The 25,651-nt window shown below is 42.7% G+C and overlaps 1 protein-coding gene and 1 pseudogene across 26 annotated transcripts in view; one reads left to right on the top strand and one right to left on the bottom strand.

Moving 5' to 3' along the window:
- PCCA (propionyl-CoA carboxylase subunit alpha) overlaps window positions 1-25,651 on the bottom strand; it is a 409,555-nt gene that overhangs the window by 354,189 nt on the left and 29,715 nt on the right. For 14 of the 26 annotated variants that reach the window (XM_081548949.1, XM_081548951.1, XM_081548953.1 and 11 more), the window contains exon 1: window positions 3,730-3,874. The exons of 6 other annotated variants lie outside the window; for them this stretch is intronic. In XM_081548949.1, coding sequence (XP_081405075.1) covers window positions 3,730-3,834 — 105 coding nt within the window. In that variant the 5' untranslated portion in view covers window positions 3,835-3,874. Of the gene's footprint in view, window positions 1-1,907; window positions 2,042-2,425; window positions 2,536-3,729; window positions 3,875-20,488; window positions 20,579-25,651 lie in introns of those variants that run through there. 6 more of the 26 variants (XM_081548973.1, XM_081548964.1, XM_081548972.1 and 3 more) reach the window with 4 other exon arrangements.
- Window positions 16,770-20,984, top strand: LOC145528657 (asparagine synthetase [glutamine-hydrolyzing] pseudogene; annotated as a pseudogene).

Raw genomic sequence — 25,651 nt, 5'->3', positions numbered from 1 at the left:
AACTTCTATTTCTTCACTCGATCAAAACGTCACCATCTCTTCCCCTTATTTAGAAAAGGGTTTTACCAATTACTCCTCTGTTCTGAACCTCTTAAGAACAAAATCCAAAAAAAGCAGATGTATAAATACACGAATGTCCAAAAACATTTTCTTTCATCAAAAACTGCTTTCTGTAATAATGTTAGAAGATATTTTTCCCAAATGATTGTTGGAAATCTATCAGCAGGTAGAAAGATTTACCTCCAGGCAATGCTAAAGCATTCAGATTTGCTTAAACATTCTCTTCCATGACTAGAAAAGAAAATCACGGACTTTAAGGAACGTAAAGCTTGAGCATTTGAACTTCATGAACGCACCATATAATGAGGCCATGACCCAAACGAGAGACAAACTGGAAAGGCAAGGCTTTGGGAGCATACTGTCCAAGGTTCAACATCTATCTCAGCCAGTTGTTTCCTTAAGCAAGTTACTTAACTGCTCTGAGCTTTTGTTTCCTCTTCTGTAAAGTTGCAATTTTTTTTTACCTACTTATTAAAAGGCTACAAGGAAATGTGTGAAAATCATATAAAGCATAACAAGTTCAATAAACTGTAGCAATTACAAGCCTAACATCCTGGAGCCCCTGAAAAATGCAGACAGAAGGAAAAAAAAAAAACTAGTTATTTAAACAGAATGTGTTTAAAAAGCCAAAACAAAATAAGACTAAAAGGTGAACTCTATGGACAGAGGAACCTGAAGGACAGTCCAGAGAGTCAGACACAACCGAGTGAGTGCACGGGCGCACGCGCGCACACACACACACACCCTAAACACCCTACACATACACACAAACACACCCTAAATGCACACACACACACCCTAAACACACACAAACACACACACATACCCCCTACACACACACCCCCTAAACACACACAAACACACCCTAAACACACACACACCCCCTACACACACACACCCTAACACAAACACACCCTACACACACACACACCCTACACACAGACCCTACACACACACACACCCTAAACACACACACACCCTAAACACACACACATACCCCCTACATACACCCTACACATACACACACCCTACACACACCAACACACCCTAAACGCACACACATACCCCCTACACACACACTCTACACACACACCCCCTACACACACAAACACACCCTAAACGCACACACATACGCCCTAAACACACACTCTACACACACACACACCAACACACCCTAAACGCACACACATACCCCCTAAACACACACCCTACACATACACACACACACACACACCCCTAAAAACAAACTATTAACTGGTTAAAAGAATGGTTGGAACTCTCTAGACTCGAGTTAGTCGGCTTTCCAACCAACCAAATGATTTGCAGGGGTGGAGGGAGAAAGGGGAGGAATAAAATCTTCAAAAGGTTTGGCTTCAAACACAGACTCAGTGATGCATGTTTCAAGTTCATAGAAAAGAAGCCTGGAGAGAAGCTAAGCAGCTCAAGTTCCCTGCTTCCTCCCTCCTCCCGCCTCCCGCCTCCCGCCTCCAGGAGAAATCCGCCTCCAGGAGAAATCCGTTACTGGCACAGAAATAACTCTTCCTTCAGTCGGTATTGCCACATTTAGCACTACTTTGTCAAACACTGTGCTAAGAAAACAGTAATAGACAAGATGCAGGCTCTGCCAACATGTTTAAAGGAAGAAACTCGTAAAAAAAAAATCAAAGTTTACACGTCATGCAATAAGTGTGCAGCAGTAAATAGCCTAATAAACTCCTTCTCTCTTAGCCTCTCCGCTCTAACATATGTCAGTGTAACAATCCCTCCCAACCTCAACATGAATGGCTTCCCATAAACCTGATAGCAGGTTCTACAGTAAGGCCTAGCATGGTCTGACTCATACCTACCTCCTGGGCACCATGTAATCTCCATACCAAAGCCCCAGTGGGCTTTTCCAGTTCTTCTACCTTGGCATTCCCTCTGGCCCAGGCCTTTTGCATGTGCTGCTCTCACATATAACACTTCTTCCTTCTCTTTTTGCCTAGGAAAACAGTCAGTATGTCCTTCAAAACTGTTTCAATTTTCACTTCCAAAGGAAAACAATCCCTTAACCTTAATCATGGTTTGAGCAAGTCACATAAAAAATTTTTTCATCTATAAATGGCTGCTGTAAAGATTGAATAAATTGATTCAAGTAGAATACCAGAGCAGTATCTAGGACAAAGCTACAAAGCTCAAAATCTAGACTTGGTCAAATCCATCCACTTTATTTTCTTAGATACAGCACCAGAGCCTCTCCCCTAATGGCATTTTACACTTTTCTCCTTAACAAACTAAAATTTCTAAAAGAGAAAATTATATTCATTCTGTAGAGACAGAACACAGGGTGTAGTCCAGAAAGATATGTTAGGAAACAAAAAAATACCCGTAAGCAAGAAGCTGAGAAGTGAGTTGTGTCATATGCAAAACTTCATCTGTGTGATTCCCAAGTCCACGCCTTTCCATATCATGTTGCCTCCTATAAGAGCTTGGCAACTGCAAGTGAGGAGGCCAAAAGACATTAAAACATGAAAAAACAATCAAGCTTATGAAACAAAGGTCTTAACTGAAACAAAGGTCTTAACTGTGCACCGGCACAAAGAACTCCAGGGATTTTGAGAGGAAGCATTCTAAAGCTGACCCTAAGCTAAAGCCTCTGCAGACGTACTTTCACTTCCATTATCAGTTCCAGCTGCATCATCATTTCTCACCTGGGCCTGGTGTTCTCTTCTTTTTAATAGAGTAGGATGGGCTAGATCACCTCTATATTGTCTTCTAATTCTAAGGTCCATGACAATAAATCAAGTTATATTCCTATTTTGTTTTTAAAGGAAGAAAACAGGCAGTGTCCAGAGAAACACTTTAATAAATGATTTGTTCAAGCGACTTGAACTCTATTAATAAAGTCAGATAGGTAGTCTTTGTTTAGAAATTACAAGAGACTCCATTCTGAAGATGGAAAGTGTTAAGTCACAAACACCCCAACGTGTAAGTCAAGGCTGCCACCATGAAACATGAAATACAGTGCAGAGATTCTGAGAACAGCACAAACATCAGCCTAACCACTACAAAGGAAAAAAAAAATACCTCACAAGATGTGTATACAGTATAATGTGATGTAATGCAATTAAAATAGGGCTCTCCATTCAAGTAAAGGTAGCAGCCCATCCTAACATGGTACTTTAAAAGGTGAGATAAACGCAAACCCCTAACTCTTAACTGAGCAGCAGTTTAGGGTCTCTTCAAAGAAGGAACGAGGCAGGAGAAAATGGTAACTATAAGGACCCTTACAAATTAACCTGAAAAGCTCAGGAGAAGCCAAAACCGCATGGCCCAAGAACGGAAGGGCGCGAAGGGCTGGGAAATTACAGCGAGGTGGCTGTCACCGGCTCCCGAGGAGGCAAAAAACAACGCCGGCGGGCTCCTTGGGCCGCGCTGCCCTCTGTGATTCCTGGAGACACAGCTGGGACGTCGGATGCCGGCTCTGGCCCGCGCCTGGGCGAGCTCCGCGGGGAGGAGGAGTTCTGGAGTGGTAGGGGGCAGACCGGCCGGGGTGGGGGGGGGACCAGGCTGATGCGGATCCCCGAGCCCCACCTAGGTGTGCTCTCCGCAGCACCGGCCACCGCCAGGGGGTGCGGGGCAGGCGGCCGAGCGAAGCCCAGGCCCACGAGGAGTCCCGTTGCTCCTCACCTTCACGGTCCACAGCGCCAAGCTCAGCATCAAAGGCTGCGGCCACCGCCGTCCGCGCCGTCCCGCTAAGGCCAGCGCCGCCGCCCCGTTCCAGAGTCCCGCCATGGCCGCCCCTGCAGACCAGAGCTCGGCTGACCTCTCAACCCGGCGAAGGGGGCGGAGAAGGGGAGCGCAGCGGCTGCGGCCAATCACGAGCCGGGGATCCAAGGCCCCGGCCCCTAGGCGGGCAGGGGCGGGACCCAGAGCCACTGGCCCAACCGCTGCAGGAGGGAGCCGGGGGCTGGGCCCGCAGGAAAGCTGGCGCGGCCGCCGGCCCGCAGCCTTCGGTGGCTGCAGGCCCGACCTGATCCCGGGGATGAACCAAGCCGGGAGGACACGCGAGAGTTCTGGCTGCCACTGATCCGCGCCTGCTTGGGGTAAACCCCGACTGCACCAGCGTCCGCCTGGCAACCTGCACGCAGTCCTGCCAGCGATATTCATTGAGTCACCTCCGCCCTTGACCACCCCTCAGCCTAGGGCCTAGGTAATGTTTAGAATGTCCTGAGTTTCAGTTCAGTTCAGTTCCGTCGTGTCCGACTCTTTGCGACACCGTGTACTGCAGCCTCCCTGTCCATGACCAACACCCAGAGTCTACTCAAACTCATGACCATCTCATCCTCTGTCGTCCCCATCTCCTCCTGCCCCCAATCCTTCCCAGCATCAGGGTCTTTTCCAATGAGTCAACTCTTTGCATCAGGTGGCCAAAGTATTGGAGTTTCAGCTTCAGCATCAGTCCTTCCAATGACTATTCAGGACTGATTTCCTTTAGGATGCATTGGTTGGATCTCCTTCCTGGCCAAGGGACTCTAAAGAGTCTTCTCCAACACCACAGTTCAAAACCATCAATTCTTCTGCACTCACCTTTCGTTACAGTCCAACTCTCACATCCATACATGACTACTGGAAAACCCATAGCTTTGACTAGACGGACCTTTGTTGGCAAAGTAATGTGTGTGCTTTTGAATATGCTGTCTAGGTTGGTCAATGCTTTTCTTCCAAGGAGCAGCATCTTTTAATTTCATGGCTGCAGTCACCATCTGTAGTGATTTTGGAGCCCAAGGAAATGGAGTCTCTGTTTCTATTGTTTCCCCATCTATTTCCCATGAAGTGATGGGACCAGATGCCATGATCTTAGTTTTCTGAACGTTGAGTTGTAAGCCAATTTTTTCACTCTTCTCTTTCAATTTCATCAAGAGGCTCTTTAGTTCTTCTTCACTTTCTGACATAAGGGTGGTGTCATCTGCATATCTGAGGTTATTGATATTTCTCCCGGCAATTTTGATTCCAGCTTGTGCTTCATCCAGCCCATTGTTTCCCAGAGTTTCTCACGATGTACTCTGCATATAAGTTAAATAAGCAGGGTGACAATATACAGCCTTGATGTACTCCTTTCCCAATCTGCAACCAGTCTATTTTTCCATGTCCAGTTCTAACTGTTGCTTCCTGACGTGCATACAGGTTTCTCAAGAGAAAGGTCAGATGATCTGGTATTCCCATCTCTTTCAGAATTTTCCACAGTTTATTGTGATCCACACAGTCAAAGGCTTTGGCATAGTCAATAAAGCAGAAATAGATGTTTTCCTGGAACTCTCTTGCTTTTTCGATGATCCAGCAGATGTTCGCAATTTGATCTCTGGTTCCTCTGCCTTTTCTAAAACCAGCTTGAACATCTGGAAGTTCATGGTTCACATATTGCTGAAGCCTGGCTTGGAGAATTTTGAGCATCACTTTACTAGCGTGTGAGATGAATGCAATTGTGCGGTAGTTTGAGCATTCTTTGGCATTGCCTTTCTTTGGGATTGGAATGAAAACTGACCTTTTCCAGTCCTGTGGCCACTGCTGAGGTTTCCAGATTTGCTGGCATATCGAGTGCAGCACTTTCACAGCATCATCTTTGAGGATTTGAAATAGCTCAACTGGAATTCCATCACCTCCACTAGCTTTGTTCATAGTGATGCTTTCTAAGGCCCACTTGACTTCACATTCCAGGATGTCTGGCTCTAGGTGAGTGATCACACCATTGTGATTATCTGGGTTGTGAAGATCTTTTTTGTACAGTTCTTCTGTGTACTCTTGCCACCTCTTCTGGAGATCAGTGGAGAAATAACTCCAGAAAGAATGATGGGATGGAGCCAAAGCAAAAACAATACCCAGCTGTGGCTGTGACTGGTGATAGAAGCAAAGTCCAATGCTGTAAAGAGCAATATCGCATAGGAACCTGGAATGTTAGGTCCATGAATCAAAGCAAATTGGAAGTGGTCAAACAGGAGATGGCAAGAGTGAACGTCGACATTCTAGGAATCAGTGAACTAAGATAGACTGGAATGGGTGAATTTAACTCAGATGACCATTATATCTACTACTGTGGGCAGGAATCGCTTAGAAGAAATGGAGCAGCCATCATGGTCAACAAAACAGTCCAAAATGCAGTACTTGGATGCAATCTCAAAAACAACAGAATGATCTCTGTTCGTTTCCAAGGCAAACCATTCAATATCACGGTAATCCAAGTCTATGCCCCGACCAGTAATGCTGAAGAAGCTGAATGTGAACGGTGCTATGAAGACCTACAAGACCTTTTAGAACTAACACCCCAAAAAGATGTCCTTTTCATTATAGGGGACTGGAATGCAAAAGTAGGAAATCAGGAAACACCTGGTGTAACAGGCAAATTTGGCCTTGGAGTACAGAATGAAGCAGGGCAAAGGCTAATAGAGTTTTGCATGAAATGTTCCCTTGGTATCTCTAATTTTCTTGTAGCGATCTCTAGTTGTTCCCATTTTGTTGTTTTCCTCTATTTCTTTGCATTGATCTCTGAGGAAGGCTTTCTTATCTCTCCTTGCTATTCTTTGGAACTCTGCATTCAGATGGGAATATCTTTCCTTTTCTCCTTTGCTTTTTGCTTCTCTTCTTTTCCCAGCTATTTGTAAGGCCTCCTCAGACAGCCATTTTGCTTTTTTGCATTTCTTTTCCATGGGGAGAACGCACTGGTCATAACAAACACCCTCTTCCAAAAATACAAGAGAAGACTCTACACATGGACATCACCAGATGGTCAACACCGAAATCAGATTGATTATATTCTTTGCAGCCAAAGATGGAGAAGCTCTGTACAGTCAGCAAAAACAAGACTGGGAGCAGACTGTGGCTCAGATCATGAACTCCTTATTGCCAAATTCAGACTTAAATTCAAGAAAGTAGGGAAAACCACTAGACCATTCAGGTATGACCTAAATCAAATCCCTTATGAGTATACAGTGGAAGTGACAAATAGATTTAAGGGACTAGATCTGATAGACAGAGTGCCTGATGAACTATGGACAGAGGTTCGGGACATTGTACAGGAGACAGGGATCAAGATCATCCCCACGGAAAAGACATGCAAAAAAGCAAAATGGCTGCCTGAGGAGGCCTTACAAATAGCTGGGAAAAGAAGAGAAGCAAAAAGCAAAGGAGAAAAGGAAAGATATTCCCATCTGAATGCAGAGTTCCAAAGTATAGCAAGGAGAGATAAGAAAGCCTTCCTCAGAGATCAATGCAAAGAAATAGAGGAAAACAACAAAATGGGAAAGACTAGAGATCGCTTCAAGAAAATTAGATATACCAAGGGAACATTTCATGCAAAGATGGGCTTGATAAAGGACAGAAATGGTTAATTACCTAGATGGGCAGAAATCCTTTCACAATATATGTGAAAGTGAAAGTGTTAGTCACATAGTCGTGTCTGACTCTTTGCAACCCCACAGACTGTAGCCCACCAGGCTCCTCTGTCCATGGGATTCTCCAGGCAAGAATACTGGAGTGTTACCACTTCCTTCTCCAGGGTATCTTCCTGACACAGGGATCGAATTTCACCACCCAGATGACCTTCAATCCTTAGGCAATAACCAAAGAACAAATAGAATTCGCAACTCTAGTTAAAACTTAGAAACTCTTGCACTTGCTTGGCCTCAACTGTTTTGTTGACCTTTTGTCTTAATGACAATGAAGTCAGTCCCATATGCAGGACTGACTCTGAACCTAGGGCATCTTATCGACCTAGGAATGTTGCCCCAGTTATAGACTCTGCCTTATTATCGGCTGATATAGCCAAATACTGCAAATGACTCATGTGATACTCAGTTTTGAAATTTTTTAAAATTATGCTAAAGTATATTCAACATAAAATTTACCATTTTAACCATTTTTAAGTGTACAGTTCAGTGGCATTAAGTACAATGACACTGTACAACCATTACCACCTTCCATCTCTAGAATAGCTTTCATTTTGAAAAACTGAAACTTTGTACCCATTAAAAACCATTTCCTCACCTCCCCCTACCCCACCAGCCCCTGGCACCCCCATTCTACTCTGTCCCTATGAATGTGACTACTCTACAGATCTCATGCAAGTGGAATCAATACACAGGTGTATCAACCAGATGTGAGTATCTTTTCCAAAATACCCCTCAGAACAATCCTATTCACTCTTTAAAACTGAGGCTTCATCTTCTGAAAGAGACATCCAAAAAAGATTGCCCTTGATGGCAAATGGAAAGAACATTACAGGCACTATTAATAACTAACATAGCAGTTAAACTCTGCAGCCTCCATCCTTTGTTTCTTAATTAAGGAGAAATAAGCCCCTCTTGAATCAAGAAGACTGTTCCTGCCAGAGACCTCAACCTGAGAGTTCTTAGGAATCTCCCAGAAGCAGAAAACAGCCTCCACTGAAGACTATCAACAAACTAATGACTGTGTGAAAGAGACAGCCTCAGACATGAAAAGCTAGGGAACTGGTGCTATACGCTGTCACACTTCAATCTGTATGCAAGTTTCCTTAATTTTCCTAAACATTTTCTTTCACCTTTGTTGGTTTAAGGTTCTGAATTGTTGGCAAACAGCTCATTATCTGTAAGCAATGGTTTGCTAAAGCCAGATAGAACCAGCTTAAGAAAATCAATTGTTAAACTGTCAGGAATCTTGCCTGACTGATGTTAAATTCCTGGTAGCCTGAGATCAGCCTGTGGAAATATTAACACAATGGAAATCAGAAAACACTACAAATCATGGCCTCACTCACTCCCACTCTCCCAGAGAATCTCCTGTTAAACATGACTAACACACCACTGCCTAAAAAATTCAGTTCAGTCGCTCAGTCAGGTCCAACTCTTTGTGACCCCATGGACTGCAGGACGCCAGGCTTGCCTGTCCATCACCAACTCCTGGAGCTTACTGAAACTCATGTCCATTGAGTCAGTGATGCCATCCAACCATCATCCTCTGTCGTCCCCTTCTCCTCCCACCTTCAATCTTTCCCAGCATCTGCTGCTGCTGCTGCTAAGTCGCTTCAGTCGTGTCCGACTCTGTGCGACCCCATAGACGGCAGCCCACCAGGCTCCGTCGTCCCCGGGATTCTCCAGGCAAGAATACTAGAGTGGGTTGCCATTTCCTTCTCCAGTGCATGAGAGGGAAAAGTGAAAGTGAAGTCGCTCAGTCGTGTCCGACTCTTAGCGACCCCATGGACTGTAGCCTACCAGGCTCCTCCATCCATGGGATTTTCCAGTTCCCAGCATCAAGGTCTTTTAAATGAGTCAGTTCTTTGCATCAGGTAGCCAAACTATTGGAGTTTCAACTTCAGCAGCAGTCCTTCCAATGAATATTCAGGACTGATTTCCTTTAGGATGGACTGGTTGGATCTCCTTGCAGTCCAAGGGACTCTCAAGAGCTTCTCCAACACCACAGTTCAAAAGCATCAATTCTTCGGTACTCAGCTTTCTTTATATATATATAGTCCAACCCTCACATCCATACACGACTACTGGAAAAACCATAGCTTTGACTAGACGGAACTTTGATGGCAAAGTAATGTCTCTGCTTTTTAGCACGCTGTCTAGGTTGGTCAATGCTTTTCTTCCAAGGATCAAGCGTCTTAATTTCATGGCTGCAGTCAACACCTGCAGTGATTTTGGAGCCCAAAAATCTCTTATCATATTATACTAGAAAGGGAGATTCCTGAATCCACTTGTGGACATTTAAGAGGTGTTAGTCTTAATAACTAAAATTTCTTGGTGGTTTAGTTGCTAAGTCGTGTCCTACTCTTTGCAACCCCATGGACTGTAGTACCGCACCAGCTACTCTGTCCATGGAATTTCCCAGGCAAGAATACTGGAATGAATTGCCATTTCCTTCGCCAGGGGATCTTCCTGACCCAGGGATCAAACCTGAGTCTCCTGAATTGGCAGGAGGATTCTTTATTGCTGAGCCACCAGGGAAGGCCCAAACTTTCATAGTAATGGGGTTTTTACAAACAAGCAGCTTGTGGGTCAGATTTCTGTTTTTCAGTGTGATCTGGCTATTGTCCATCTGTGTACTGGGCCTCTCACTTCTCAACTTTTTCATTTTCTCTTCACATCTTCTCATTTCTCCTTATTCCGCCTTAATACTTGTCTTTTCTCAAAACTCAGTAAAGATTGGAAAAGGGAATGTGAAACGTGGCCAAGGTTCAGTGTGTAAGAAAACATTTTCTTCATTCACATCAAGCTCTAAATAACTCTTTACTTAAATAAAGGATGGAGAATTGGGGAAATTTTGTGATCCAGAATGTGCGGTGAAGTTTGTTCTCATGTTTTTGTTGCTGTTCAGTCACTCAGTCACGTCTGACTCTTTGTCACCCTATGGACTGCAGCACACCAGGCTTCCTTGTCCTTATTATCTCCCAGAGTTTGCTCAAACTCATGTCCGTCGAGTCAGTGATGCCATTCAACCATCTTATCCTCTGTTGCCCCCTTGTCCTCATGCCCTCAATCTTTCCCAGCATCAGGGTCTTTTTCAATGAGTCGGTTTTTCGCATCAGGTAGCCAAAGTACTGGAGCTTCAGCTTCAGTATTAGTCCTTCCAATGAATATTCAGGGTTGATTTCCTTTAGGATTGACGGGTTTGATCTCCCTGCTGTCGAAGGGACTCTCAAGACTCTTCTCCAGCACCACAGTTCTAAAGCATCAATTCTTTGGCACTCAGCCTTCATGGTCCAACTCTCACATCCGTACATGACTACTGGAAACACCATAGCTATTCGGACCTTTGTTGGCAAAATGATGTCTCTGTTTTTTAATACACTGTCTAGGTTTGTCATAGCTTTTCTTCCAAGGAGCAAGCATCTTTTAATTTCATGGCTGCAGTCACCATCAGCAGTGATTTTGGAGCCCAAGAAAATAAAGTCTGTCACTGATTCCATTTTTTTCCCCATCTATTTGCCATGAAGTGATGGGATCAGATGCCATGATCTTAGTTTTTTGAATGTTGAGTTTTAAGCCAGCTTTTTTACTCTCCTCTTTCACCTTCATCAACAGGCTCTTTAGTTCCTCTTCACTTTCTGCCATTAGGGTAGTGTCATCTGCATATCTGAGGTTACTGATATTTCTCCTGGTAATCGTGATCCCAGCTTGAGATTCTTTCGGTCTGGCATTTCCTATGTATTCTGCATAGCAGTTAAAGAAGCAGGGTGACAATATACAGCCTTGATGTACTCCTTTTCCGATTTTGAGCCAGTCTGTTGTTCCATGTCCAGTTCTAACTGTTGCTTCTTGACCTGCATACAGGTTTCTCAGAAGGCAGACAAGGTGGTCTGGTATTCCCATCTCTTTAAGAATTATCCATAGTTATATCCATAGTTATAATTAACATAGTTAACATAGTTATCCATAGTTAATTATCCACAAATCAAAGGCTTTAGTGTAGTCAATGAAACAGAAATAGATGTTTTTCTGGAATTCCCTTGCTTTTTCTATGATCCAAGGATTTTTCTATGACCCAATGGATCATGAGATTTGTTCTCATGAACAAATATTAAAAAATAAAAAAAAATTAATAAATGAAGTAAGAAACGGTGTATATTCAGGGATTATCTCTCCTTTACACACCTTAGGAGATTGGCACACCACATAAGCTCAACTCTGAGCTCTTTTGTCTTACATCTAGCTCATGATTTCTCTACTATGAATTTAGTAAGTGGCACTGGACCAAAAGGGCTTCCCTTTGTGGCTCAGTTGGTAAAGAATCCGCCTGCAATGCAGGAGACCTGGGTTCGATCCCTGGGTTGGGAAGATTCCCCTGGAGAAGGGAAAGGCTACCCACTCCAGTATGGCCTGGAAAATTCCATGGACTGTATAGTCCATGGGGTCGCAAAGAGTCGGAGACAATTGAGCGACTTTCACCCGATGGACCAAAGCTGACGAGTGACTCAAAGTGGAGAACACTTACTTCCCATGAATATTTTGGGCTGAAAACTAGCTCTTAATTCCTTTTATACCTTGTTTGGCTCCAAAGCAGAATATTTCTTATTGGAGGTAGATGGGAAATGCAGACCATTTCTCAATCTTGCCTGCAGAAGGCAGGCATCACTGCTTGTCAGCACAAGCCTGCACAACTCAGCACCAGCCTGGGCATTTAATTTCTGTCATTAAAAACTAACATTCTCACAACTGGGAGTGATCCTAATTGTCCGTTTCTAGGCACAAGTTGCCCTCACTCTGAGCATGTAAATGTATCAATCTGCTGGATTTAAATTACAATAGAAATGCTTTTTTCATGTCTAGGTTATAAAGAGATGGGCTTTTTTTTTTCTTAAACGTATATTTTCATTTTTTACACTGAAATAACTCATCTATTTGGAGTATATTTTAATAAAAATTAAAGGGAATGTAGGGCTTCCCAGGCTCAGTGATAAAGAATCCACCTGCCAATGCAGGAGACACAAGAGACATAGGTTCGATTCCTTGGTCAGGAAGTACTCCTGGAAGTAGGAAATGGCAACCCATTCCAGTATTATTACCTGGAAAATTCCATGGACAGAGGAGTCTGACGGACTACAGTCTATGAGGTTGCAAAGGATCAGACACAACTGAGCAACTGAGCACACACACATATACGTATAAAGGGAATGTAAATCCAAACACATGTATTTTTCCAAATGACTCTCCAGTCATGATAACACCATTTTCAACTTTTTAAGTTAACCTCTTTCTTCAATGATTTAAGATGCTACCTTTGTCAAATGCTAAATTTCCATTTCCACTGGTTTGCCTATCTATCCAGGCACCAACACCACACTGTTTGAATTATAGGGTCTTTATAGTATTTTTTAATATGGAGTAAAGCCAGCCCCCTCTCATTGCTCTTCCTTTTGAAGACTTTTATAGGTGTGTGAGTGTGTGTGAGTACATGCTAAGTTACTTCAGTTCTGTCCAACTCTTTGCAATCCTAAGATCAGGGAAAGCAGGACACGGAAGATGCTTGCTCTTCTGTTTCCCCTTCTGTCAGTCCACTTCCTCACCTGTCCTCATAGAGAAGAGTTGCTGATATGATTCGTTGTAGTCAACCGACCTAGTCACAGAGAACGAGGTCACTGTGCTTTGAAAGATTATGCACAAAGCCTATATAAGGAAGGTTTTGAAGCAGTCTTGAACGATCACAAAAGTAGGGTTCAACAAAAATAAAAAACACATTTCTTGTTCTTAGGACCATTTAACTTCATAAATAAGTCAAAACGTACTGGACGGCAGCCCCATCAGGCTCCTTTGTCCATGGGATTCTCCAAGCAAGAATACTGGAGTGGGTTACCATGCCCTCCTCCAGGGGATCTTCCCAACCCAGGGATCGAACCTGTTTCTCCTGCGACTCCTGCACTGCAGGCAGATTCTTTACCACTGAGCCACGAGGGAAGCCCCTTTCATAGGTACTCCCAAGCAGGAATGATACAAATAAATTCCTTAGTTATTTTTCCATTTGAAGTTTAGGATCCAGTGCCTGGAAAATTTTTGCTAGTATCTTTTTGGGGAATTACGTTAAATTTATATATTAACCTCAGGAGTTTTGGCTTACTTATGAAGTTAAATGGTCCTAAGAACAAGAAATGTGTTATTTATTTTTGTTGAACCCTACTTTTACTCAAAGGTGATGCTGTGAAAGTGCTGCACTCAATATGCCAGCAAATTTGGAAAACTCAGCAGTGGCCACAGGACTGGAAAAGGTCAGTTTTCATTCCAATCCCAAAGAAAGGCAATGCCAAAGAATGCTCAAACTACCGCACAATTGCACTCATCTCACATGCTAGTAAAGTGATGCTCAAAATTCTCCAAGCCAGGCTTCAGCAATACGTGAACCGTGAACTTCCAGATGTTCAAGCTGGTTTTAGAAAAGGCAGAGGAACCAGAGATCAAATTGCCAATATCCGCTGGATCATCGAAAAAGCAAGAGAGTTCCAGAAAAACATCTATTTCTGCTTTATTGACTATGCCAAAGCCTTTGACTGTGTGGATCACAATAAACTGTGGAAAATTCTGAAAGAGATGGGAATACCAGACCATCTGACCTGTCTCTTGAGAAACCTGTATGCACGTCAGGAAGCAACAGTTAGAACTGGACATGGAACAACAGACAGGTTCCAAATAGGAAAAGGAGTACGTCAAGGCTGTATATTGTCACCCTGCTTATTTAACTTATATGCAGAGTACATCAAGAGAAATGCTGGGCTGGAAGAAACACAAGCTGGAATCAAGATTGCTGGGAGAAATATCAATAACCTCAGATATGCGGATGACACCACCCTTATGGCAGAAAGTGAAGAAGAACTAAAGAGCCTCTTGATGAAGGTGAAGGAGGAGAGTGAAAAAGTTGGCTTAAAGCTCAGCGTTCAGAAAACTAAGATCATGGCATCTGGTCCCATCACTCCATGGGAAATAGATGGGGAAACAGTGGAAACAGTGTCAGACTTTACTTTTTTGGGCTCCTGAATCACTGCTGATGGTGACTGCAGCCATGAAATTAAAAGACGCTTACTCCTTGGAAGGAAGGTTATGGCCAACCTAGATAGCATGTTTAAAAGCAGAGACATTACTTTGCCAACAAAAGTCCGTCTAGTCAAGGCTATGGTTTTTCCAGTGGTCATGTATGGATGTGAGAGTTGGACGGTGAAGAAAGCTGAGCGCCGCAGAATTGATGCTTTTGAACTGTGGTGTTGGAGAAGACTCTTGAGAGTCCCTTGGACTGCAAGGAGATCCAATCAATCCATCCTAAAAGAGATCAGTCCTGGGTGTTCATTGGAAGGTCTGATGTTGAAGCTGAAGCTCGAATACTTTGGCCACCTCATGCGAAGGGTTGACTCATTGGAAAAGACCCTAATGCTGGGCAGGATTGGGGGCGGGAGGAGAAGGGGACGACAGAGGATGAGATGGTTGGATGGCATCACCGGCTCGATGAACATGGGTTTGGGTAGACTCCGGGAGTTGGTGATGGACAGAGAGGCCTGGCGTGCTGCGGTTCATGGGGTCGCGGAGAGTCGGACACGACTGAGCGACTGAACTGAACTGAAGTTTTGTGATCGTTCAAGACTGCTTCAAAACCTTCCTCATATAGGCTTTGTGCATAATCTTTCAAAGCACAGTGACCTCGTTCTCTGTGACTAGGTCGGTTGACTACAACGAATCATATCAGCAACTCTTCTCTATGAGGACAGGTGAGGAAGTGGACTGACAGAAGGGGAAACAGAAGAGCAAGCATCTTCTGTGTCCTGCTTTCCCTGATCTTAGTTTCATGAACCCCCTGAAGATCTGGGTATGTGTACATCGCTGGCTATGCTATTATGCAGCACTCATTCAAACACTGTCTTTAGTAAGCTTTACTGGACAATGTGGCTGAGCAGAAAGCACAACGGGAAATAGACGAGAGTGAATTTTTGGTCGTGTGTAACAGAGCTTTGGAGTTGGACCATTTTATACTCCATTCAGAGACCTCTGAAGAATACCTCTTCTGCCCAATGAGGGGATTCCAGCAAGAATCAAAGGAGGAATACCAAGCATCAGTAAAGTGGTTTCCCAAAGGTGAAAGCAGGACTTCTCTGATACTGTCAGCTGTCTCTCTGTGAGAGATACCTGAACTTCAGGTTAACTCCAGGCCTGCTCTAAAACCTACCAGCATAACAGAGTATATAAAATAAGGAAATATAGGAGGAAAGGAAAAAGCCAATTTCTTTCCTCAAATCCTTCCAGCTCCTCTTTAGCTCAGAGGTAGTATCTGAGGATTTTGTAGGACCAAAAGCAATCTTCTGTTAATGTGTTCAGCTGTCTCTTTGTTGGCACCATCATCTTAGCTGCCATGGTCCCCTGAGTTTCCCACAGGTTGGCAAAATAAAAGGCCTCCTCTTCCATAAGGTTTCACTTGCTTTGAATCTTTCCTAATAGCCTTATTCCATCTTATTCCATCTTAAACTGTGCCAGAACATCCATAAAATGGGGAACTCTGTATCTGTAAAAAGGAATGAAGAGGACTCCCTGGTGGTCCAGTGGTTAAGAATTTGCCTGACAGTGCAGGGGACATGCATTCAATCCCTGCTGGGCAAGATTCCACATGTTATGGGGCAACAAAGCCCATGCACCACAACTCCTCCAAGCACCCTAGAGCCCGTGCTCCACAAGAGAAGCCACTGCAATGAGAAGCCCACACACTACAGTGAAGAGCAACAAGAGAAAGCATGCGCACAGCAACAAAGACCCAACACAGCCAAAAATAAAATAAATAAACAAAAAATTTTTAAGAAAATCTCTATATACAACAGGGGAATGATTGCCAGAATATATCGTTGAGAGAGAAAAATCCAGGTACATAAACTGTGCACAGTTTGTTAGTATTTATCTAAGAAAAAGAACTATAGATATAGATAACATACGTGTGTGCACGCTCAGTCATGTCCAACTCTTTGCGACCCTATGGACTGTACCCCACCAGGCTCCCCTGTCCATGGGATTTTCCAGGCAAGAATCCTGGAGTGGGTTGCCACTTCCTGCTCCAGGGGATCTTCCCTACCCAGGGATTGAACCTGAGTAGCCTACACTGGCAGGCGGATTCTTTACCACTGAGCCACCTGGGAAGCCCAGATATACATACACAGATAACATTTATATGAAAAACAAACAATGGAGACAGTCCACCACCCTTGCCCCTGCTCCTGCCAGCCTGGTCGGCGCATGCGCGGAGATCCTGTAGACCCACTGGACCATGTGTGGCATTCAGATTCTCTCTGGTTGTGATGACTGCTCCTCTGGTCAGTGTCTGACCGATAGGAAAATTGCACACGACCCCAATGTTCATCGCAGCACTGTTTACAATAGCCAGGACATGGAAGCAACCTAGATGTCCATCAGCAGACGAATGGATAAGGAAGCTGTGGTACATATACACAATGGAATATTACTCAGCCATTAAAAAAAATACATTTGAATCGGTTCTACTGAGATGGATGAAACTGGAGCCCATTATACAGAGTGAAGTAAGCCAGAAAGAAAAACAACAATACAGTATACTAATGCATATATATGGAATTTGAAAGGTGGTAACGATAACCCTATATGCGAGTCAGAATAAGAGACACAGATGCATGGAACAATTTTATGGACTCTGAGGGAGAAGGTGAGGGTGGGACGTTCTGGGAGAATAGCATTGAAGCATGTATATTATCGTATGTGAAACAGAACACCATTCCATGTTTGATGCATGAGACAAGGGCTCAGGGCCGGGGCAATGGGATGACCCAGAGGGATGGGATGGGGAGGGAGGTGGGTGGGGGGTCCAGGAAGGGGAACACATGTAAACCCATGGCTGATTCATGTCAATGTATGGCAAATACTATTACAATATTGTAAAGTAATTAGCCCCCAACTAAAATAAATAAATTTATTAAAAAAAAAAAAAAAAAAGAAAGAAAATTGCACACGAAGGTCCAGATGTATTTCATCATTAGAATGGCAATGGCTACACCAGCTGCTGCTTTGGATTTCACTGGTTGGCAGTAGTTGAGCAACAGTTTGGAAAGCAGCTAATTTGAGCAATGAAATATCCTTAATTGTAGATTTGTTATGATGGTGAGATCTTTCACCACAAGGAAATAAAACGCCATTTTAAATTTGATCACCGGACCAAACCAGATGGTGAGATAATCCTTTATCTTTATGGCAAAGGAGGAACTGAGCAGCCAATTAGTATGTTAAATGGGTTGTCAGTTCAGTTCAGTCGCTCAGTCGTGTCCGACTCTTTGCGACCCCATAAATTGCAGCACGCCAGGCCTCCCTGTCCATCACCAACTCCCGGAGTCTACCCAAACCCATGTCCATCGAGTCGGTGATGCCATCCAGCCATCTCATCCTCTGTCGTCCCCTTCTCCTCCTGCCCCCAATCCTACCCAGCATTAGGGTCTTTTCCAATGAGTCAACCCTTCGCATGAGGTGGCCAAAGTACTGGAGTTTCAGCTTCAACATCAGACCTTCCAACGAACACCCAGGACTGATCTCTTTTAGGATGGATTGATTGGATCTCCTTGCAGTCCAAGGGACTCTCAAGAGTCTTCTCCAACACCACAGTTCAAAAGCATCAATTCTGCGGCGCTCAGCTTTCTTCACCGTCCAACTCTCACATCCATACATGACCACTGGAAAAACCATAGCCTTGACTAGACGGACTTTTGTTGGCAAAGTAATGTCTCTGCTTTTAAACATGCTATCTAGGTTGGCCATAACCTTCCTTCCAAGGAGTAAGCGTCTTTTAATTTCATGGCTGCAGTCACCATCAGCAGTGATTCTGGAGCCCAAAAAAAATAAAGTCTGACACTGTTTCCACTGTTTCCCCACCTATTTCCCATGGAGTGATGGGACCAGATGCCATGATCTTAGTTTTCTGAACGCTGAGCTTTAAGCCAACTTTTTCACTCTCCTCTTTTACCTTCATCAAGAGGCTCTTTAGTTCTTCTTCACTTTCTGACATAAGGGTGGTGTCATCTGCATATCTGAGGTTATTGATATTTCTCCCGGCAATCTTGATTCCAGCTGTGTTTCTTCCAGCCCAGCGTTTCTCATGATGTACTCTGCATATAAGTTAAATAAGCAGGGTGACAATATACAGCCTTGACGTACTCCTTTTCCTATTTGGAACCTGTCTGTTGTTCCATGTCCAGTTCTAACTGTTGCTTCCTGACGTGCATACAGGTTTCTCAAGAGACAGGTCAGATGGTCTGGTATTCCCATCTCTTTCAGAATTTTCCACAGTTTATTGTGATCCACACAGTCAAAGGCTTTGGCCTAGTCAATAAAGCAGAAATAGATGTTTTCCTGGAACTCTCTTGCTTTTTCGATGATCCAGCAGATGTTCGCAATTTGATCTCTGGTTCCTCTGCCTTTTCTAAAACCAGCTTGAACATCTGGAAGTTCATGGTTCACATATTGCTGAAGCCTGGCTTGGAGAATTTTGAGCATCACTTTACTAGCGTGTGAGATGAATGCAATTGTGCGGTAGTTTGAGCATTCTTTGGCATTGCCTTTCTTTGGGATTGGAATGAAAACTGACCTTTTCCAGTCCTGTGGCCACTGCTGAGGTTTCCAGATTTGCTGGCATATCGAGTGCAGCACTTTCACAGCATCACCTTTGAGGATTTGAAATAGCTCAACTGGAATTCCATCACCTCCACTAGCTTTGTTCGTAGTGATGCTTTCTAAGGCCCACTTGACTTCACATTCCAGGATGTCTGGCTCTAGGTGAGTGATCACACCATCGTGATTATCTGGGTCGTGAAGATCTTTTTTGTACAGTTCTTCTGTGTATTCTTGCCACCTCTTCTTAATATCCTCTGCTTCTGTTAGGTCCATAACATTTCTACACATTTATTTTTTTTTGATACTACCAATAAGAAACTGTTGCTAGGCAGAGAGACACCTGTGCAGTCAGATCTTTCTTTACAGCCACAATAAAAGATGGATTTGGGGCTATGTGTTCAGAAGCTAAAGGTCTTGTTAGTTTGAAGCACTCCACAACTCCTTTTTCAAAGTGGAGCCTTTTTTCCCAGCACACAATACAGTTTTGGATTTAAAGCCAAATGGCAAAGTTGCATCAGTAGAGATGAACTTTGGCCTGCCCTCTACGATAGCGTGGAGAGACTGTTATCGGATTTTGCAATAGAAATTATGAAGACAGGTGAGGTGAACTGGAGACAGTGAGTGTAGACAAGTCTTTCAAGGGCTTTTGCAATAAAGGAGAGTGAGAAACAGAATTATTACAGCATGTATGGATATGCATATACTATGAATGATCCAGAAGAGGGGAAAAACTGATGACGCAAGAGACAGGAAACAGTGCTGACAACTGAAACTCAGACAATGTATACCTCCTATGATTCCACTGGAATAGAGTAATTAATGCTTGCCTAGGGGCCAGGGACTGTGGAGCCTGGCAGGCTGCTGTCTATGGGGTCGCACAGAGTCGGACACGACTGAAGCGACTTAGCAGCAGCAGTAGCAGGGCAACAAATTTTTTCACATTATTTTTTTCTACTTCATATATAGGTGTACTTCTGGATCCTTTGTGACAATGCTACTAAGAAACATTTGATGACAGAAGGATTGGATGCTTTTAATCAGGAGACTTGGATTCCAGATTCTCTGCTGCTGCCACCCTGTTGCAGCAGCTAAAAGGTGCCCAGTAGAGTATGCTCCAGACATCTGCAACTTGCCTGGAAGACAGTCTCAATTTACTGGCTGCTAAAAGGTAGCAAATCATATGGGAGGAAACATCATGAAGTCCTTTTTAACTCTGAGTAAGGCATTCAGATCCTGGATGAAGTCCTGTTTTACTTGGAAACATATGACATTACAGCAGTCCATGCTTCCGTAGACATGAACTGAGATACTGAACTTCCAAGTACCTTTGGAAGAGCACAGATGCCATGGTGATCTTCTCTGGAGAAGGTTCAGACAGACTTACACAGGGATACGTATATTTTCAAAAAAAATTTCTGTGAAAGAAAGCCAAGAAACAGAGTAAGAGATGTCTGAAGGAACTCTGTTTGTCTGATGTTCTACACACAGATCAAACTACTGCTGCCCACTTGCCTTGAACTGAAGATCCCATTCCTGGATCATTGATTTCTCCTATCAGTTGTCTCTGCTGCTAGACATGAGAATACCAAAGAACAGGGTAGAAAATATTTCCTGAGAGGGATATTTAAGGACTCTAGCCTGATATTTAAAGAGATTCCCTGATGACCAAAATCAGCCTTCAGCAATGGGGTATCCTCAGTGAAGAATTTCTGGTTTGGGGGCTTCCCTGGTGGTTCAGTGGTTATGAATCTTCACGCCAATATGGGGAACACAGATTTGATCCCTGCCCCGGGAAGATCCTGCAAATCTCAGAGCAACTAAGCCCATGCATCGCAACTGCTGAGCCCACGTGCTGCAACTACTGAAGCCCATGCACCTAGAGTCTGTGCTCTGCAGCCAGAGAAGCGACTACAATGAGAACCCTGAGCACCACAGCGAAGAGCAGCTCCTGCTCGCTGCAACTAGAGAAAGCCTGTGCACAGCAACGAAGACCCAGGACAACCAAATAAATAAAATAATCTTTTTTTAAAAAAAACAATTTCTGGTTTAAGTTTTTACAGAAATATACTGAACATCAGGTTGATGATGCAGTGGATGGCTACTGCAGGACAAATGTGTTCCTTCAGTCCTCCTAAGACTAAAGACAGCCATTGCTACCTTCAAATCATTGCATTTCGCTACCCAGGCTAGGCTGAGAGGCTGATCAATTCCTGGATGCCAAAGCAGATCAATGCCGCTGATCTTTCTGCCCGCACCTTGACCTATTCACAAGTCAGCTGACAGAGCTTAGGTGTTCTCTAAGCTGTAGACCGTAAGTGTTTCTTCTACTTGTGAAGGGTGGCAGGACTGGGGGCAGGGTGAATAAGTAGTAGTGAAGGTCAACCTCCCAGACTTACTTGGACATAAAAAAATGAAAGTCTGGGACTTCCCAGGTGGTCCAGTGGCTAAGACTTTGTGCTGCCAATGCAGGGGGCCAGGGTTTGATCCCTGGTTGGGGAACTAGATCCCACATGCCACAACTAAGATCAAAGATCCCACGTGCTACAGTTAAGACCTGGCTGCTGCTGCTGCTGCTGCTGAGTCGCTTCAGTCGTGTCCGACTCTGTTCGACCCCATAGATGGCAGCCCACCAGGCTCCCCTATCCCTGGGATTCTCCAGGCAAGAACAGTGGAGTGGGTTGCCATTGCCTTCTCCTTAAGACCTGGCATAGCCCAGAAAATAAATATTTTAAAAAATGAAAGTCTCACATCTTAAAAAAAAAAAAAGGAAAAATTCATAAGAAATGGTTACCAGTCGTGTGGAAGAAGGATTAGGATAGAGGAAACAGACAGAAGCCAGACACGTTTTGCATATTTGACTCTGAAACTATGTAAATGTTCTACATAGATCTAAAACAAAATCAAATTTTAGAAATCCCTAGGCATCCAAAACAAAATGGAGCAAGTAAAATCAGTTAGTGACCTCTTAGCTACTAAATCCAATGCCCTGCTTCAGGGCACATTCAACTTAATTTGCCTGTGACACTGCTGACTGCTGACCCATTATTAAAATTCTCTTCCTTTTTGGCTCCTCTGAGACCAGTCTCTCCTGGTTTACCATTTAAGTCAAGTCTCTGACTTCACATCTCAGTATCCCTCACTCGGCCCTCTTCTTCTACCTATCCTTTTAATACAAGTAGTTCCCACTCCTCATTTACTCTTTTTACTACTGCCCACTCTGCAGCAGTGAAACCACACCACTCCCCTGGCTTCTATTAGACACATTCACCTCACTATGCGATTATGAGAAAATAAATTTAAGATCAATATGAGTTGAACTGTTATAGGAAAATACTGTCACAGGAGATGCCATTTCAAGGGAAGTGCGCTAACAGTTTCTTCGAGTAAGTTGTTTCACACATCTATTAAATTCCTGTCTGTTCCTCAAAACCCACCTCCCTCACTTATTACTTCCTCTGTGAAGCCTTCTTAAGATTTCTCTGGCCAAAATTAATTATTACTTCCTCTTCACTCTGATAACATAAAATCTCTCTTATAATATTTATATATTTATGGGTATGTGTTCTCCACTGCCTAGACCATAAACTTTTGAAAGCAGTGAAACTGGGTATATGGTGCTAAGAAAGTAGGGGGGCAAAAAGAAGACTAAAATGAGAAAAAGAGAGAACAGAGTTGAGCCCACAAGGAATTAAAGGTAAAGTCAGGTAACTGTCTTCCCCAAGAGTAATATATAGGATAGTAGGATCTCCAGCGGAGACACCAATTTAAAAGTGAGTTATATACTGAAGATTCATGAAACTCAAGGAATCAAAGACTGAGATTGGCTAATTTATGACCAACTGACAGAAGTTTTATTGATAAAACAAAAGGAGAAAATCCATACTTCACCAGTTAGCACCAAGTTACTGTAACAGAGTCCAGTAAGCTACAGAAGAATTCTTTTTCAAATCTATTACAGAAGATGGTGGTGATGGTGATGTAGTGTTTAATCCAAATCCACCCAAAGAGACAAATCAGCGTAACAACACTCAAAAGCATTAAAAAAACACCTGTAACAAAACTAAGTGAAAAGCTATGCCCACAAACAACAAAATAGAAATGGGTAGGAAAAAAACAAGAGAAGTCACAAGAGCTGCATAATATCAGCATTTGTGAGGGAGAAAGCAGATAGAAGGAAAGGCACCTTACAGCCTGAGAAAAGGAGAACAGCAAAAATCAGCCAGAGGAAAGAATAAAGACTCACAATGAGCAAAACTACAGGGGGTAGAGTCCAGATTGACCAGAACAGGGGCGTGAGGGCAAAAGTCAAACACAGTCCAGGTAAAAAGGGAAGCCAAGAGATCTCAGAAAGTACAAGGCAATATTTTTTGAACACTTTGTAAAAACAGTAGAAAAGGGAGCTTTACACATAAAGCTAGAAAAGTTATCCTGACTAATCTCTCCCATCTAACAGTTTGGGCAAATTAATTTCACATGAAAATTAATAACAAAAGGGGAGGCAATCAAATCTCAGAGTTATTAGGAAGAAAAAGATGTTAGAGTGACACCAATAAAAGACAATAAAAGTAAAGCTTAAAACATTGTTCACAAAACAATGAAAGCAATAAAAACAAAGCTTAAAACATGTTCACAAAACAGAGGAACACCACAAACTGATCATTTTAAATGAGCTAAAACAAAGTAACAAAATAACAGAAGATTTGAGAGAACAGAACTAATGAAAATTAGAAAAACTAAAAATGAGATGATAGAATTCAGGAAATAACAACAAATATAACCAAAAATTATATCTTCAGAAATGAAGATTATGTTAGAAATAGTATAAAAACAAGTATTTAAAAAGAAGCCTTATAATAAATAGGTGAAATTAAAAAAAATTTACTATCAAAAAGAAAATAAGAAAGTGATTTTAAAAGACTTGAGAAAAAAGTGGTAGATAAGACGGTCATAGAGGGGGGACCCCCAAAGAAGAAAACTAAAGCAGTAGGGAACAAATACTAAAATACTAAAAATACTTTTTTTTTTTTGGCCATACCACCCAGCTTGCAGAATCCTAGTTCGCCCACAAGGGATTGAACCTGGGTCCTCAGCAGTAAAAGTAAATCTTTAATCACTAGATCTCCAAGGAATTCCCTAAAAACACTATTTCAAGAAAACTGTCCCAATGAGAAAAAAATGACTTGAAGTTATATACTAAAGAGGTATACTGCATATGTAAGAAAATCAACTCAGAACAATCAACTGCAAGACACAACTTAGTAATGTTATTAAATACGTAAGAAAAAAATATACTGAGCACCCAGGCAAAAATATGTCCGGGACTTACTTCATAATAATCTGGAGAGTTAAGGACAGTGGGTAGAAGGGTAACTAAAAGCAGACTGGCCATAAGCTGATAACTGTTGAAGATGGAATAGAAAATGCATACACTATTCTGTATGCTTCTGTGCACGTGTAAGGCTTTGCATGGAGTATGAATGAACTACTGCTATTCACACAATAAGGAAAAAAATCTCACACATTTTGGGCTGAACAAAAAGAAGCCAGATAAAAGTGAGAATGCAGTGTGATCTTATTTACATTAGGTTTTAAAAAAGGCTAAACAAATCTATGACGTTAAAAGTCAGGACAGTGATTACCCTTGAGGAAATAATAACTGAGAGAGGGCCACAGGATGATTCTGCTGTACTGAAAGTATCTTCTTTTTGTTTTGGGCATTAGTCACATAGGTATGCCTGCTTTGTTAAAATTCATAAAATTGTACACTTACCACTTAAAGTCCTTTTCTGTATGAATACTTTACTTCTTAAAAAGGTTTTTGATTTGCAAAATTCAAAGTAAAAGTGAATAAACAACTATTTGCTGTATATTCTAAGAAAGCTTATTTCTATACTCAATTTCAATGGATATCTTGGAAGACAGCTATACTACTAATGATATACCCAACTTTCTGCCAATAAAAACAATTGAGCATACACCCAAACCCAGATACTGAAAGAAAGTTAACCAGTACCTTCAGCCTCCTGAATAAATCAATATATCTGTACAATATCTAACAAGCAGTCAGAAGTGACTGCTATGTATACTTACGTACACACATAGAGAGCTACTGCTCAACACTGAAATGCCTCAAGCAGGGCTAAGTACACAAAGCCTACGCTGCTATCAATAACACGACAGCAGTGTGACTTAGCATATTTGACCAACCTGACTAACCAGAGTATACAAACACACACTGTACAACATGCGTAACCTTTATCTTGAAGGCACAGAGGGACAATCATATAAATCGATGAGAGCACACTGCCTGTTGTGAAGGAAGATTCATACACCCTCTCACCAATACAATATAAAAGCTGGACAAGATAAAAAATTCTTTTAAAAAATAAAGCTGGACAAGATACTCCAATCTGAATGCTGTACTATAACTATGTAAGATGTTATCATTGAGGAAACTGGTTAAAGTTATGGGACATCTCTTTGTATTG

The sequence above is a fragment of the Giraffa tippelskirchi genome, chromosome 12, assembly GCF_054371585.1.
Source record: "Giraffa tippelskirchi isolate mGirTip1 chromosome 12, T2T-mGirTip1v1.2.pri, whole genome shotgun sequence".
Taxonomy (NCBI): domain Eukaryota; kingdom Metazoa; phylum Chordata; class Mammalia; order Artiodactyla; family Giraffidae; genus Giraffa; species Giraffa tippelskirchi.
This window is presented reverse-complemented; position numbering and strand designations above follow the sequence as displayed.